This window comes from Mesoplodon bidens (genome assembly GCF_964165515.1).
Source record: "Mesoplodon bidens genome assembly, chromosome: 11".
Classification (NCBI taxonomy): domain Eukaryota; kingdom Metazoa; phylum Chordata; class Mammalia; order Artiodactyla; family Ziphiidae; genus Mesoplodon; species Mesoplodon bidens.
The window spans coordinates 66,370,606-66,385,270 of record NC_138167.1 but is presented as its reverse complement, the minus strand read 5'-3'; the positions used below and the strand labels follow the sequence as shown (position 1 = coordinate 66,385,270).

Genomic DNA, 14,665 nt, shown 5'->3' with positions numbered 1-14,665 from the left:
AGTTGACATGGAAAGGGCTTGGGTCCCTAGAGTGGGTCCCTTTACTTCTCTCTGTCTCTCAGGGATGTACAAGCAACTTTCTCACGTGGAGTCACTGCCCGAATCCCCAGTGTGGGTACTGGTGTCTGATCTCTTGGGTCTGTGGAAGAGCTAAGAATCAGACAGACCAGGGTGTGAAGCTTGGCTCTGCTACTTCTTTTTTTTTTTTTTTTTTTTTTTTTTTTTTTTTTTTTTTGTGGTGTGCGGGCCTCTCACTGTTGTGGCCTCTCCCGTTGCGGAGCACAGGCTCCGGACGCACAGGCTCAGCGGCCATGGCTCACGGGCCCAGCCGCTCCGCGACACGTGGGATCTTCCCGGACCGGGGCACGAACCCGTGTCCCCTGCATCGGCAGGCGGACTCTCAACCACTGCGCCACCAGGGAAGCCCTCTGCTACTTCTTAAACCTCAAATGACTTTGGGAAAATTGCGTAACACCCCTGGGCCTCAGTTTCCTCACTTGTGAGATGGGATGCGAGCAGCCCCGCTTCATGCTGGGGGACTTGGAGAGACGGTGGGATAGAGTGGTTGGCTCAGGCTGTACAAGGAGGAAGTGACCCCGAGGGGCGGGGCCCTCTTCTGATTTGCACTCCCCCCCCAACCCCTGGGAGCACTGGCAAGATGGTCATTAACCCTGTGACCTGTGTCCCTACCCCCAGCTCTTCAAGGGCAAGTTCTACCACTGTCTGGGCATAGACACCCGCAACATCACCAACCGCTCTGACTGCGTGGCCGCCAACTACCGCTGGGTCCACCACAAGTACAACTTCGATAATCTGGGCCAGGTGAGTGCCTCCTTCTGCTCTTGACCTGACCCATCCCCGGTGGGTGGGGTGACAGCTCTTTGGTGCCGAGAGCCCTGGGATTACAGACCAGGCTCCAGTCCTCCCCTGCCAGGGCTTCTGCTTTGCAAGCCTTGATTTCCTTTTCTGCAGAATGGGTAGGGGTAGAACTCACTTCACAGGTAGCGTGAGGCTTAGGGATGGTGAATACAGAGTGTCCAGCAGGTGCCTGGCATTTAGGAAGTGCTTTAGTGGACATTGGTTCCTGGCCCCCACCCCCTACCCGGGGGGGCCCTGACAGGCATTTTTGGAGTCAGCCAGACCAGGTGTGAATCCTGGCTCTGCCACTTACTGTAGGTGTGGCCTCTCTGAGCCTCAGTTTCCCTGTTGGTAAAATGGGAATGTTACAGGCCACCATACAGGCTGTGGCAGAGATTAAAGTGTATCAAGCTCCTGGCCCAGGGTGGGTTTCTTCTCCCATCACCCATCTCCTCTGGTCCCTACTCTAGCTGGCAGGCAGGCCCCTGCCCAGTTCCTGCTTTGCCCTTGGTCCCCTCTCCTGGGGGCCTTCCAGGCTCGGCCATCTGGGTAGTGTCCCAGATGATAGCCCCCAGCTGGCTGCCTCCAAAGAGCTCCCCCCACCCACAAACTGTTCCTGTTTCTTGAGGGCCCACCTAGGTGACTGGGTATGACCAGCCTGAGAGTGCCTTCCCCAGTACACACAGGAAGGGAGCAAGGATCCAACTCTGGGTGGCCCAGGGCCCTGGGCCTCTCTGCTGAGGACCGTCCAACTGTATCCACTGAAGCACTCATCCCCATGACCAGGGATTCCACTCCCCGGGCCCCCTGGGAAAGGAGCTGTGGGGCCTCAGAGGGGCAGTGAGTGGCTGGGAAATGGGGTCAGGAACTGGGTCCCAGTTACCCTGCCCCTCCAGATTCTCCAGAAGTAGTACATCCTCAAGTTCTTAACAACTCAGTGGTTGGTAAGACAATCTTTTTTTTTTTAATTAAAAAATTTTTATTTTGTTCTAAGTTTTAATTATTCATTTGGCCGCACCACGCAGTATGTGGGATCTTAGTTCCCCGACCAAGGATCGAACCCACGCCCCCTGAATTGGAAACGTGGAGTCTTAACCACTGGACTGCCACGGAAGTCCCAAGACAATGTTTTAAAAGAGATGTTCCAGGAAGCTGAGGGAAAGCCACTGGGGACCCTTTATGATCTTGCTCCTGACTCCCTGACCTCAGCGCCAGGCCCAGGCCTGGCTGCTATGGAGCATCCCCAGCTCTTTCCAGTTCTGGGCATGCTTGATGCCAGGCTGATGCCCTGGGACCACTGAGTAGGGTGTTCTCAGCCTGCAGAGCCATGTGGGAGGTTACAGCATGGCCTGAAGCCTTGGATTCCTTGTTGGGCCATTTATCAGCAGTGTGCCCTCAGGCCAGTATTGACCCTCTCTGTGTTTCAGTGTCCTCATCTGTAAATAGGGACAGTGATAGCAGGTCTGTGATTCCAAGGTCTCAGGCTGTCTGTACTACAGGCCTCTGTGATGCAGGGGCTCACGGGGACATTTGCCCCTTGGTGTGTGAGGGCTTCGTGTGCCTCCCTGGCAGGGAGGACTCCCTCTTTGTCCCCTGCCCTGCCCTCCTCCTGGGCCTGAGCCCTTTCTGGGCAGCCCTCAGCACCATTCCTGCCTGGAAGGGAAGAGGATGGGTCTGTGCCCTGGGTAGGCAGGAAGGAGGGGCCGGTTCAGGGCAGGAGACCTATCCTAGCCTGCTGTCTATATAGGAGCCTTGGCTGGCTGTCTCCTGGGGATCACCTCTGTTTCTAAAATCTGTTAGTTGGGGCAATTATTGCCATTTACAGGCAAAGAAGCTGGGGCCCAGAGACATTAAGTCACACAGCCAGTGAGTGGCAGAGCTTGGGCTGGTCCTGACTTCTCCCACGAGCTCCTGTTTTCAGGTGCCAGAGGCAAGCTTGGAGTGATGGTGGCAGGGCCCCACATGTTTGTCAGGAACCTTCCAGTTTTAAAGTCTCAGCTGACCCTCCCAGCCAGCATGGCAGGCAGTCACTGAAGTGTTAGTGCCATTCCATGGGTGAGAGGAAAAGACCTCATGAATTTTCTTGTGCAGTTAATTTCAGAGCTGAGACTGGAGCCCAGGACTCCCGGTCCAGTCTCATTCTCTTGCAGCAGTGCCTGCAGGGCATATGGCAGGCCCACAGTGCATCCTCAGAAAAGGTTTGTCGGTTGAGGATACAGCTCTGCCCTGGACTTGGGGAAGGCCTCTTTGTCCCTCTGCCTCCCACAGCTATGGAGGGGGCAGGTGCAGCTTGAACTGCCCGCGCCCATTGCCCCTGTACCCTTTCCTCCCGCGTTCCAGGCCCTGATGTCCCTCTTTGTGCTGGCCTCCAAGGACGGCTGGGTGAACATTATGTACAATGGACTGGACGCCGTCGCTGTGGACCAGCAGGTGGGAGTGGCTGGGCCAGGTCCGGCCCGGGCAGTGGGGGAGGGACACGGTGTCTTTGGGGGCCCAGGGTCTGAAGCTGGTGTTTCCCACTGTCAGCTACAGCCCGCCCCTCCTCGTCCTGGCCTGCACCCTGCCCCACGAGGGCCGCTCCCTGGCTGGTGTGAGTCACTGCTCTGTCTGCCTCAACAAACCCGCTCTGTGCAGGGCGAGCGCTGCGAGCTGGCCCCGCCAGGAGGGCTGCAGAGCCCATGTGTGAGGACTGAGTGTGTGGGAGGAGGCGGCTGGCGCGGGGAAGCAGGGTGGGAAGGTCGGGAAGACCTGCACACACTGCCGGGGGTGGAGCGTAGCTGAGGGCAGTGCGTGTCAGCGAAGGGGTTAGAACGAGGTGAGCTTGCGGGAGCTTCCCGGGGCTGCTGGGTGAGGATGGATTTAGGAGTGGGAGGGTGAAAGGGGTCAGGGAGGAGGCTGGGCCCGAGAGGAGGCCTGAGCCCTCACTCCCAAGATGCCCCTGAGAGTGGGGATCCCCTCTGGGGCTAGGCTGGGACTTTAGGCAAGACACGTGGCTGACCAGGGCTGGCAGTGTCATGGCTGTGGGGGCCATGGGAGAAGGAGCAGGGAGATGCTGTTGGTCATGACAGGGCCCACTCAGTGAAGGAATCGGGGCTGGGGGTAGCGCCTAGGCCTGTAAGCAGGCTCGGGCTCTTGGCCTCTTGGGCCTCACCCCATAGACTCTAGAGCTGGAGGTAGAGGTGGGGCTTGGGGATGTGGGGGGAATAGAGCACGTGGAGACATCCTCCTCCACTTCCTAGTCTGTACCCTCCTGCCTGCCACCCCTACCAGCACACACACACACACACACACACACACACACACACACACAGACTCCATCAGGGTTGTGCTCTCTCCTCTTCTGGCTGCCTTGTTTCTAGATAGATGAATGGTTGGATAAATGGACGGATGCTGAGTGGATGGATGGGTAGATGGAGGAATGAGTGTATGGATGGAGAGGTCGGTGGGTGGATAAATGGGTGGACGATCAGTGGATGGGGGATGGATAGATGGTGGGTGAGAGGAAGAAGACAGATGGCGGGAAGGGGAGGGCTCTCTTTGCTGAGCGCCATACTTGTGCCAGGCAGGGTGGGCACTTTCTACCTCTGCCTCCTTCAAATCTCCCAGTTGCCCAGGAGGCTGCTGCCGGTGCCCCCACTGCACGGAGGCGCGGCGAGGTGGGGCACGCCCCGCACAGTGGGGCCCCCCCCCCGGTGCCCGACCGGCCTCCCTCAGCCCCGTCTGGTCCCCGCAGCCCGTGCCCAACCACAACCCCTGGATGCTGCTCTACTTCATCTCCTTCCTGCTCATCGTCAGCTTCTTCGTGCTCAACATGTTCGTGGGCGTCGTGGTGGAGAACTTCCACAAGTGCCGGCAGCACCAGGAGGCCGAGGAGGCGCGACGGCGCGAGGAGAAGCGGCTGCGGCGCCTGGAGAAGAAACGCCAGAGTGAGCGGGTGTCGCGGGGGGTGGGGCTCAGGGGCTGGGGGCGGGGCTCAGGGGCCGAGGCCGGGGCGTGACCCCACCCACTGGGCCTTTGGAGCCAGAAGGGAACAAAGAATATGGCCCCCAGGCCCCTGGCCTTGCCCTTCCCCCAGCATCCACCTGTCCAGGTGACCTGACTCCTCTCGGTGTCCACCCGGAGTCTGATGGTGACCCCACTGCCCACCTGAATGAGACCCTGGCAGCTCAGTCCAGGAAGAGGGCAAGGGCAGAGCCTTGATGCCCCGCCCCGAGCCACGGGATCCCTGTCCTGCCCCCAGCAGACCAGACCCCACACATGGGCACGATGGGGAGAATCAGTGCCCTCTTTGCCACCTTCCCTCACGTCCTACCCCTTTCCCTCAAGGCGCCCTGGCTCAGGGGAAGAGACCTAACTCTGATTCCCAGGGCCTGGGGTGGACTGGCATCTCTCCCCCTTGCTTCCTCCCTCCCCTCCACCTCTCGCTCCGTGTGCTCTGCCTCCACCTTGGCCCCGACCCTCTGTGGTCTGTGCCGCTCTCGCCCCTGCCGCCCCACCCCCCCTGCAGAGGCCCAGCGGCTGCCCTACTATGCCACCTACTGTCCCACGCGGCTGCTCATCCATTCCATGTGCACCAGCCACTACCTGGACATCTTTATCACCTTCATCATCTGCCTCAATGTGGTCACCATGTCCCTGGAGCATTACAATCAGCCCACGGTGAGCCTGGCCTGGCCTCTGGCCCGAGGTCACGTGGTGGGGTTGGGTCCTCAGCAAGACCCCACCCCAGGGATGGGGTGGGGCAGGGTCTGAACCGTCCCCACTGGGGGTCCTACGCTCAGGAGGCGCAGGGCCTGGTAGGACAGATGAGTGAGAGGGAAAGTTCACTCGGTCCTGGTGAGCGGGGTGGGGCGGGGGTGAGGGTAGGAGGGATGACATTTGGACCCAGCCTTCAACATGGGTGACAGTAGCTGCGGTATGTTCAGTGTGACTCTGCAGGGCACACTGCAGATATTAACTCTCTAATCCTCACAGCAATCCTAAGGTGTGTCTGGGGGAGGCTTTTGTAGGCGAGGAAACCCAGGCTCAGAGAGGTAAAATATGCACAAGTTACTCAGCCAGAGTGGTGGGGGCAGGACTGGAACTTTGATTTGCATTCAAGGTCTGCCAGCTGTCTCCACCACTACGGGGCATATGGAGCCTGGGGGAGGGGCAGGACCACTGGGGGCAAACACTGCGGTAGGAGAGGTGACCAGTTCCCAGCTAGTTGCAGGCAGTGTGCGTGAGGGACACGTGAGGGTTATGTAGGGGCAAGTCTTCTTAAAGACTTACTGGAGTGGGGGAAGGAGGGGAGAGCAGAGCCTCCAGATGAGGAATTAGTATCTTATTTTAAATGGTAGGAGAGGAATATTATGAGTGCAGGGAAAAAGAAGGCAACCACTGGTGGAATGGAACAGTAACTGTAGAACTTCTAAATTAACATGAAGAAATGGAATAATAACAGTTCACATTTACCAAGTATTTATTCTGTCCGGTCTTGGGCTATTACCTCATTTAATTTTTATAGCAACTTTCTGAGGTGGGTGCTATTATCATCCCCAATTCATAGATCAGAAAACTAAGTCCCAGAGAGGTCAAGTGACTTGCCAAGGTTACACAGTGAATAAGGAGTAAGTGCTGAGTCTGGATTCAAATCTAGGCAATCTGGTTCTTAAGCACAACCCTTAACCATTACCCCATACTGCCTCCATAGAGTGGCAATTGGACCAAGCCAGCAGAAATAAGGAAAAGAAAAGAGCAATGTAAAGTAAATCGTACACATTAAGTAAGGTGGAAAGCATGAAAGTAGATATGTAAATCATTGCATTAAATGTGAATGGAGTAAATTTTCCCCTTAAAAGGCAGAGATTTTCTGGCTGGAATAAGGTGGGGGACAGGTCATGGGGCCTGGATCATGCTTCTCTTTGCTGCCCCTGCAGTCTCTGGAGACAGCCCTCAAGTACTGCAACTACATGTTCACCACTGTCTTTGTGCTGGAGGCTGTGCTGAAGCTGGTGGCATTTGGTCTGAGGCGCTTCTTCAAGGACCGGTGAGCAGCTGGGCTGGGGCAGCAGAGAGTGGGCTGCAGGATGGGGAAGAAGTCCTGACCTCTGGGGAAGCCTGGAGCAGCTGGAGGAGGGGAACCAATAAGTGTCTGGGCACTGATGGCCAGGGACCCCAGGTGTGTGCTGCCTACAGCCCTGATGGGTGCAGGGCATTCTGCCAAGCCCTCCTCAGCTCATCTTTTGTGGGTCTTCCATACCCCACAGGCAGAGCAGGGCATACCTCATGCTAGTCCTTCTTTTCAGAGGGAACACATTGGGCTCAGAGAGGTTGATGGACTAGCCCAAGGCCACACAGGGGGAGCATCTGGCTCAAGATTCAGACCTAGGAGTCAGAGCCCATTCCTATTTCCCTGCAGAGGCCAGAGATGTTCATTTAGCCTGGTCAGCCTCTTGCTTGAGGGATCAGAGGCTGTGGGGGGCAGAGAAGGAGCTGGAACCATGGGGGTCTGGAGGGGCTGTTAGGGATCCCCTTGGGCCATGGCAGGAGGGTGGAGAGCTGGGAAGTTCCTCCCAGCTGGGGCGTATCTACCCTCGAGTGCCTCTCACCCTGCTTCTCACTCCTGCCCTCCTCTGCCCGGCCGCGAAGGTGGAACCAGCTGGACCTGGCCATCGTGCTGCTGTCGGTCATGGGCATCACGCTGGAGGAGATCGAGATCAACGCGGCACTGCCCATCAACCCCACCATCATCCGCATCATGCGGGTCCTGCGCATTGCCCGGGGTTAGGGGCGGGCGGGGCACCGGGTGGGGACAGGTGGGGGAGGGCTGCGGGGCAGCATGGGCCTCCTGCTGAGCAGGGGGAACAGGAGCCAGGAGGAGCCCATACCTGATACACACTCAACCCACCGTCCCGTGGGCACACATGCACCCTTGTCCCGCCAGCTCTGTACTGCACCCTGCATGCCCCCTCCATATAACACCCTGATCCTTGCGGTCCAGTCTCAGGTTGGGTTGAAAGGAACCCAGTGCACCTGGGAAGACACTGGGTCCTCACCAGCATTTCTCTAACTGCCTGGGACGCGCTGTCCTTGAAATCCTCTTTCTTCTCCCAGAAGCCTCCCTTTCTCCTCAAGGCTGTCCTCACACTTCTTTCAAAAACCTCCTGCCTCAATGCTCACCCTTCCACCGGCCCTGCCTGTTGCCCCCAGATTCTGAAGTGGTGAGGGGGCCAGTGGAGAAACTCAGCAGTAACACTGGGGCCCTCTCCAGCCAGAGGGAAAGGGAGAGACCCCAAGGCCACTCACGCGTCGGTCATTGTGGCCTCATCGCGGTGAATTACGCACTCACTCACACACCTAATGTCCCTCCATTCCCACTGTGCCTGTCCCCCTTCTCTTGGAGTTTTTTACACCAACGCCCCAACCTTGGACACACATGTTTTTGTGCAGCCCCCCCGCGCCCCCCCCCGCCCTGTTCAGCTGAACCCACGTGCTTGTAGTGCGGCATCGCAGAGCTGTCATCCTTGATTTCACGCTCCTCCACTTTCTCACTCTCCTGCATTCACACACGAGCACATACGTGCACACGCCTGTCCCCACTGGCCCGGGCTGAGTGGGCCGGGCTGGGTGTCGCCCACAGTGCTGAAGCTGCTGAAGATGGCCACGGGGATGCGGGCCCTGCTGGACACCGTGGTGCAAGCTCTGCCGCAGGTAAGAGCTGCTCCTTTGGCCCCTCTCTGGGGCCCTGGGGGGCATGGGCCCTGACTTCCCTTCTCTCCAGACCTGCCCGGAGCCAGGGCAGAGTCCCACCTCCAGAGAAGCAAATGTGAGCCAGGGGCTGTGAGAGATGGGCGGGGTCCCCTCTGCTTCTTTCTCCCTGATTCGCCAAGCGCTTGCCCACGCCTGCTGTGTACTGGACCTGGGGCTGCCGCTGAGCACCCATGTTCTGCCCTCAGGAGTCACCAGCCTGGTGGGGAAGACAGAGGCCTCAGGGCGGTGTGGGGAGAGGCCCTCACACTGGGGAATCAGGGAAGGCGTCAGGGCACTTTGAGCTTGACCTTGTAAGGTGGCTTGGTAGGAGAGGTGGTGATGTGGATGGAGAGGTGACAGATATGACATTCTAGGAGGGGACAGCTTCAATCCTTGACCTGGGTGAGAACCCTGGGAAGTTAGGAAAGCCCCACACATTGGTGAGCGGAAGGGAGATGGGTCAGGGCCACAGAGGGTGCATCTTTCATCCTCCTCGGAATTCTGCAGCCCCAGGCTCTCCCTCCCCGACTGTCCTGACTACTGGTGGCTCCCCTTCTCCCTCCCCTCAGTGTGGTCTCACCTCACTCTGAGGTGAGCCTCATATACATTCACTTATTCATTATGACTCACCTAGTCTTAAGGAACTTTAAGTGTCTTATTAAAGAAAAAGACACGGATACAGCATGATAAAAATGAAGATAAAAGATTAACAGCCCAGGGCAGGTGAAAGCAAAGCTAATTCTCTCAGGAACCTGGGCTAGGGATGTTAATGAGTTCCGTTCTTGAGTTTGGTGTGAGCTTCCCAGCAGCCTAGCTGCAAAGGGAAAGTGACACGGCTTACAGCAGGTCTGGGTGGAAAGCAAGGGCCTTCATTCAGAGAGCTGTGGTCCTTCCTAACGTGAAATCCCTTCAGAGGAATTTGTCTCATGGGAGAGGGGGGGTGAGTGCTGGGCTGGGGGGTTGGGGTGTAGACAGGAAGTGGGTTGGAGCCCAGACTCAAGCCCTTTTGACCTGTGGTCAAAGCCTCATCCCCGGTGAGAGCCTGGGTGTGTGACTCAATCTCTCGTGCCTTGGTTTTCTGGCCTGTGAAATGGGGGGTGATATCAGCGCTTACCTAAAGGGGTGTTGTGAGGTTTAAAATAGTTAAAGCTGGGGCTTCCCTGGTGGCGCAGTGGTTGAGAGTCCACCTGCCGATGCAGGGGACGCGGGTTCGTGCCCTGGTCCGGGAGGATCCCACATGCTGTGGAGCAGCTACTAGGCCTGTGAGCCATGGTCGCTGAGCCTGCGCATCCGGAGCCTGTGCTCCGCAATGGGAGGGGCCACAACAGTGGGAGGCCCGCGTACCGCAAATAAATAAATAAATAAATAAATAAATAATAAAAAAATAAAATAGTTAAAGCTTATAAAGCACCAAACGGTACCTGGATCATAGGAAGTGCCAGGTAAGAGTCTGCTAAGGATGGAAATGGGGGTGGCAAGTGTGTACCCCCAGCCTGCCTGGCCTCCTTGCCCCTTCCCCTACCCTTTTCCCCTTGTTCTGACCCCTGGGCATCCTAGGGTGGCTCCCAGGCCAGCACTGAGTTGGCATAGGGCACATGGAGATGCCTAGGAGGTCCCAGCCTCGAGTAGGAGACACATGACAGTAATTATACTTTAAGAGATGCGTGTGCCAAGAACCATGTGGTATTGGGGTGAGGGGCTTACCCCTCACCATCTACTAGCTGACCCTGGATGTTTCCTCGGTTCTATGTAAAGTGATATGAAAATGAAACTTCAGCCCTGTCCTTCCAGGCTTTGCCTCAGGCACTCAGAGGGAGGAGGCATCGGGGAAGGCTTCTCAGAGGAGGTGACCCATGATCTGGGTATTGAGGGGTGGGGAGGAGGCATTTAACAGGCAAAGACAGAGAGAGGGTCTTCCTTGCAGAGGAAACAGAATATGCAAATGGGGTCTGTTTTCTGTGTGGTTGGAGTCGGGGTGGAAAATCAGGCTGGGAGGGGGTCCGCAGGGCTGGATCACACAGGCCTTAGATGTCAAGACAGCAAACCTGGGCTTTGTCCTGTGGGCAGTGAGAGCCACGGGAGGGTCTGGATAAGGGAGACCTCAAGCAGAGCTGTCTTTAAGAAGGTTGCTCTGGTGACCGTGAGGAGAATGGATTGAGGGAGAGGCTGGAGAGGGAGGGAGGCCTTTGAGGAGGCTGCTGTAGCAGGGAAGAGGGGGAGCTGGTAGGAAAGATGGGGTTGAAGAAACGCTGACCTGGGCCCGCAAAGGGTGGGAAGCTGCACTGAGGCTCAGGCCCTGCCGGATTTCTTCCGGCAGTCGGGGCCTCACATCTGGCCTCAGAAGTACTCAATGACTGCTTGTTTCATTAATGAATGAGAATCATTTAATTAGTCAGACACTGTTGGTGTGATTGTAGCACAGATTAGAAGGAAACCCTTGTCTGCAGCAGAGAAGCATCAGGAGTCTGTGATTAACATGGTTTATTTTTCAGCAATTAATGCAAACATCCTCGGATTCTACTCATGCAGCTCTTCTGAGGGTTCTTGGAGATACTTCATTTCTAGGGCAGGAACACTTTTGAACCTTATCTCATCCATAACACGAGTTAAAGGCAGTCTCTGGACTATGGATAGATTTGAAATAGGTTTGGAATCTGCGATGTTTTTCTCCCACAGGAGCTGTGGGATGGGGGTGACTGCGTTTGCAGGAGGCTTCTGGGGCCCCCAGTCTTGCATGATTTCTATGTTCACTCCGCTCTGTGGCTGGGGCCCATGCTGGCCTGAGGAAGCAGATCTGAATTAATCCAGCCATGTCTCTGCTCTCAAGGACTTCCCAGACTGACAGAGACAGTGACAGGGACACACCAGTTACTCTCATGCTGTCAGACTGCATCCTGGTCTGCCTGAAGGAATCCAGGCAGGCTTCGTGGAGGAGGTGGCATTATTGCTGCACCTTCCTTTCCTCTCTCTCTCCATTCATCTGTGGGATGGTACTAACCACACACAGGTGTAGCGACTGTGTGCATGGACCCTGGGGCCAGCCTGCTGGGCTTGATCCCAGTCTTACCACTTATTAGCGATGTGGCCCTGGGCAAGTACTTCACCTCTCAGTACATCTGTTTCTTCACCTGAAGAATGCGGGTAAAAGAGAGTTCATAGATCCCTGTGTGCAGTAATGAATGTGGAGTGCTTGAAACTGGGCCTCTCACAGCAAAGGCTCCACATGTGTTTTATTATTGTCCTGTGCTCTGTGCCGGACCTGGCCTGCCCTCCAGGAGGTCGTGCAGGGGTGGCAGACACGGACACACAGCCTGGTGAAATGTTACAGCTGCCCCGACCCTCAGGCTGGTCCTTTGCCTGGAGCCTGCCACCCGCCACCTCCCCAGGCCCTGCCCAGTCCCACCTGCTGTCCCCACAGGTGGGCAACCTGGGCCTCCTCTTCATGCTGCTCTTCTTCATCTACGCTGCCCTGGGAGTGGAGCTCTTCGGGAAGCTGGGTGAGTGACGCCTGAAGCAGGCCTGGGGTTGGGGGGTTCGTGGAACAGGTCTGGTGGAGGGCCTCGGCAGGGTGGGGAGGCCTGAGACACGCTCCCCTACCAGACTGTCCTGTCAAGGTCTTTGTATTGGGGAGATGCCCCCAGAGCAGGCCTGGCGGGGGGGGATGGATGGGCGACCCTCAGCCATCCATATGCCCCTCCCAGTGTGAATAGGAGCTTTTGAGAGACGCTAGCCTGGGTCTGGAGGCACACCCAGGCCTGTGCAGTGGACCGCCGACTTGGGGCCCCCGAACTGTCTGGCCTCTCAGGGATGCCCCTTCCGGCTCCACCTGCCGGTGCCCGTCCAGAGCCAGTGCCGCCCCAGCAGGCAGAGTGGCTGGGGCACAGACCGAGGGCAACACAGCCCACATCCAGCCCAGTCCTGCACAGGGCTGGCTCCAGAAAGTGGGGCTCCCTTGGGCATTGGCCCTTACCCACCCCATCGTCTCTCTCAGGAACTGATACCTGGGTGGAGGGAGGAGCCAGGCTCACCGGAATTTGAGTCCCAGCTTGTGTGCCACCTCCTCGAACCTCAGTTTCTCCATCTGTGGGCTGGGCACAGTCCGCACGCACCTCTGAGGTTGTCGTGGGGATTCTGAGATGAGGCTGAGAGTCAGCAGTGCAGGGTGGCCCGGGCTGACCCCACTCTCCTTCCAGTCTGCAATGACGAGAACCCATGTGAGGGCATGAGCCGGCACGCCACCTTTGAGAACTTCGGCATGGCCTTCCTCACACTTTTCCAGGTCTCCACTGGGGACAACTGGAACGGGATCATGAAGGTACACCTGGGTGGGCTGGGGAGGGAGAGTTGGGCTGGGTTCCGGGTCCTGACAGCCAGGGCTCCCGGGCCCTCTGCCTGCCCAGCGCCCCGTCACACACGGGAGTGGGGTGCAGGGCACAGAGAAGCAGAGGGACCTGCCCGGGACCCTGAAACACAGTGAGGTGGACATGAGGCTAGGGTCTCTGTCCACCCCTAAGTGCTGCTCTGGGGTCAGTGCTCAGATTCTAGGGGACAGGACTCCGCCCAGGGCCAGAGGGTCCTGGGGGCCCATGGCCAGGGCCAGGGGCTCCGGGCACCGCTTCTCCGGGTGCCAGGCCCTCAGCGTTTGCCTCACTGCCCATCACCCAGCGCAGGCTCCTCGGCTCTGGCCTGCAGTCTGGCCTGGACTGGGTGGGGAGGGGCTCGTGAGGACAGAGATGAGGCCTGTGGCTGGAGGCCCCCTGGGCCTCACCACTGCCTCCCCGCCCCGCCGGGTGCAGGACACACTGCGAGACTGTACCCATGACGAGCGCAGCTGCCTGAGCAGCCTGCAGTTCGTGTCGCCGCTGTACTTCGTCAGCTTCGTGCTCACGGCCCAGTTCGTGCTCATCAACGTGGTGGTGGCCGTGCTCATGAAGCACCTGGACGACAGCAACAAGGAGGCCCAGGAGGACGCTGAGATGGACGCCGAGCTCGAGCTGGAGATGGCCCACGGCCTGGGCCCCAGCCCGCAGCCACCCGCCGGCTCCCCGGGGGCACACGTGCCTGGCCGTGGGCCAGGAGGGGCGGGTAGCGCGGGCGACGCCGAGGGCCACCTGATTCGAAACTGCTATTCGCCAGCCCAGGTGGGCGGGGCCCGGAGAGGGCAGCGGGGTCGCCGAGGGCTGGGAGGGCAGCTGGGCCGGGGGCCTCGGGCAGAAAGCTCTGTCGTTTCGGGCCCCACTCAGCTCCACGGAAGGGGTGACCCTGTGATGAGGGGTCGGGCCCAGGCCACGGGCAGAGAACCAGGAGGGCAGCTGTGCCCACCCACCCCGCCGTCCCGACCTGGCCGATAATCCCGCCTGTCCCCACCCCGTCCCCGTCCGCCTAGGAGAACCTGTGGCTGGACAGCGTCTCTTTAATCATCAAGGACTCCTTGGAGGGGGAGCTGACCATCATCGACAACCTGTCCGGCTCCATCTTCCACCACTACTCCTCGCCGGCCGGCTGCGAGAAGTGTCACCACGACCAGCAGGAGGTAGTGGCAGCCCCCAAGGGAGCTGGGGCCTCGGGTTGGGGGGCCAGCCGGAGGGGAGAGCGGCTCTGGGCAGAGGCCTGGCTGGGCCGACTTGGCGGATGCTGCTGGGGGCTGTGGCAGACCTGCCTCCCCGAGCCCGGGCTGGCCTGTCCGTCGGCTCAGTGCAGGCCTGGGGCGTGGCCTCAGGAGCTGCGAGGCCCCTCTCTGTGTCTGTACACAGTGGGTGCTCAGAAAGGGCCCACCTTGGTGGTGGGCTCCTGGGGCCAGCAGGAAGCCCATGTGTCACCTCTGGTGCAGTTTGCCTTTTCTGTGACAAACTCCAGGTGGAGTTTCCCGGATGGGCATCCCAGGGCGTCCAGTGGCCTTGGGCCTGTCTTGTGCAGGCTCAGACGGGCCCTCTCCCTAGTGGGGCCCTGAGCTTCTCCCCTGGGAACCCCCCTAACCTGAAGTGGCTTCAAATTCCCCAGGGTCCTCCGGGCTTGCAAACACCTCTGCACGTGCGGGTAGCCTGCACAGGGCCACGGGTGAGTTAGACCCAGCCAG

At 58.6% G+C, this 14,665-nt stretch overlaps 1 protein-coding gene across 1 annotated transcript in view; it reads left to right on the top strand.

The window, feature by feature from the left end:
• The window catches only part of CACNA1I (calcium voltage-gated channel subunit alpha1 I), a gene marked incomplete at its 3' end in the record, with an annotated part of 104,407 nt that overhangs the window by 84,350 nt on the left and 5,392 nt on the right, over positions 1-14,665 (top strand). The window contains exons 22-32 of the mRNA XM_081248772.1: positions 697-822; positions 3,199-3,288; positions 4,592-4,784; positions 5,366-5,517; positions 6,777-6,886; positions 7,489-7,622; positions 8,480-8,550; positions 12,008-12,086; positions 12,783-12,904; positions 13,386-13,730; positions 13,976-14,122. Coding sequence (XP_081104898.1) covers positions 697-822; positions 3,199-3,288; positions 4,592-4,784; positions 5,366-5,517; positions 6,777-6,886; positions 7,489-7,622; positions 8,480-8,550; positions 12,008-12,086; positions 12,783-12,904; positions 13,386-13,730; positions 13,976-14,122 — 1,569 coding nt within the window. The remainder of the gene's footprint in view (positions 1-696; positions 823-3,198; positions 3,289-4,591; positions 4,785-5,365; positions 5,518-6,776; positions 6,887-7,488; positions 7,623-8,479; positions 8,551-12,007; positions 12,087-12,782; positions 12,905-13,385; positions 13,731-13,975; positions 14,123-14,665) is intronic.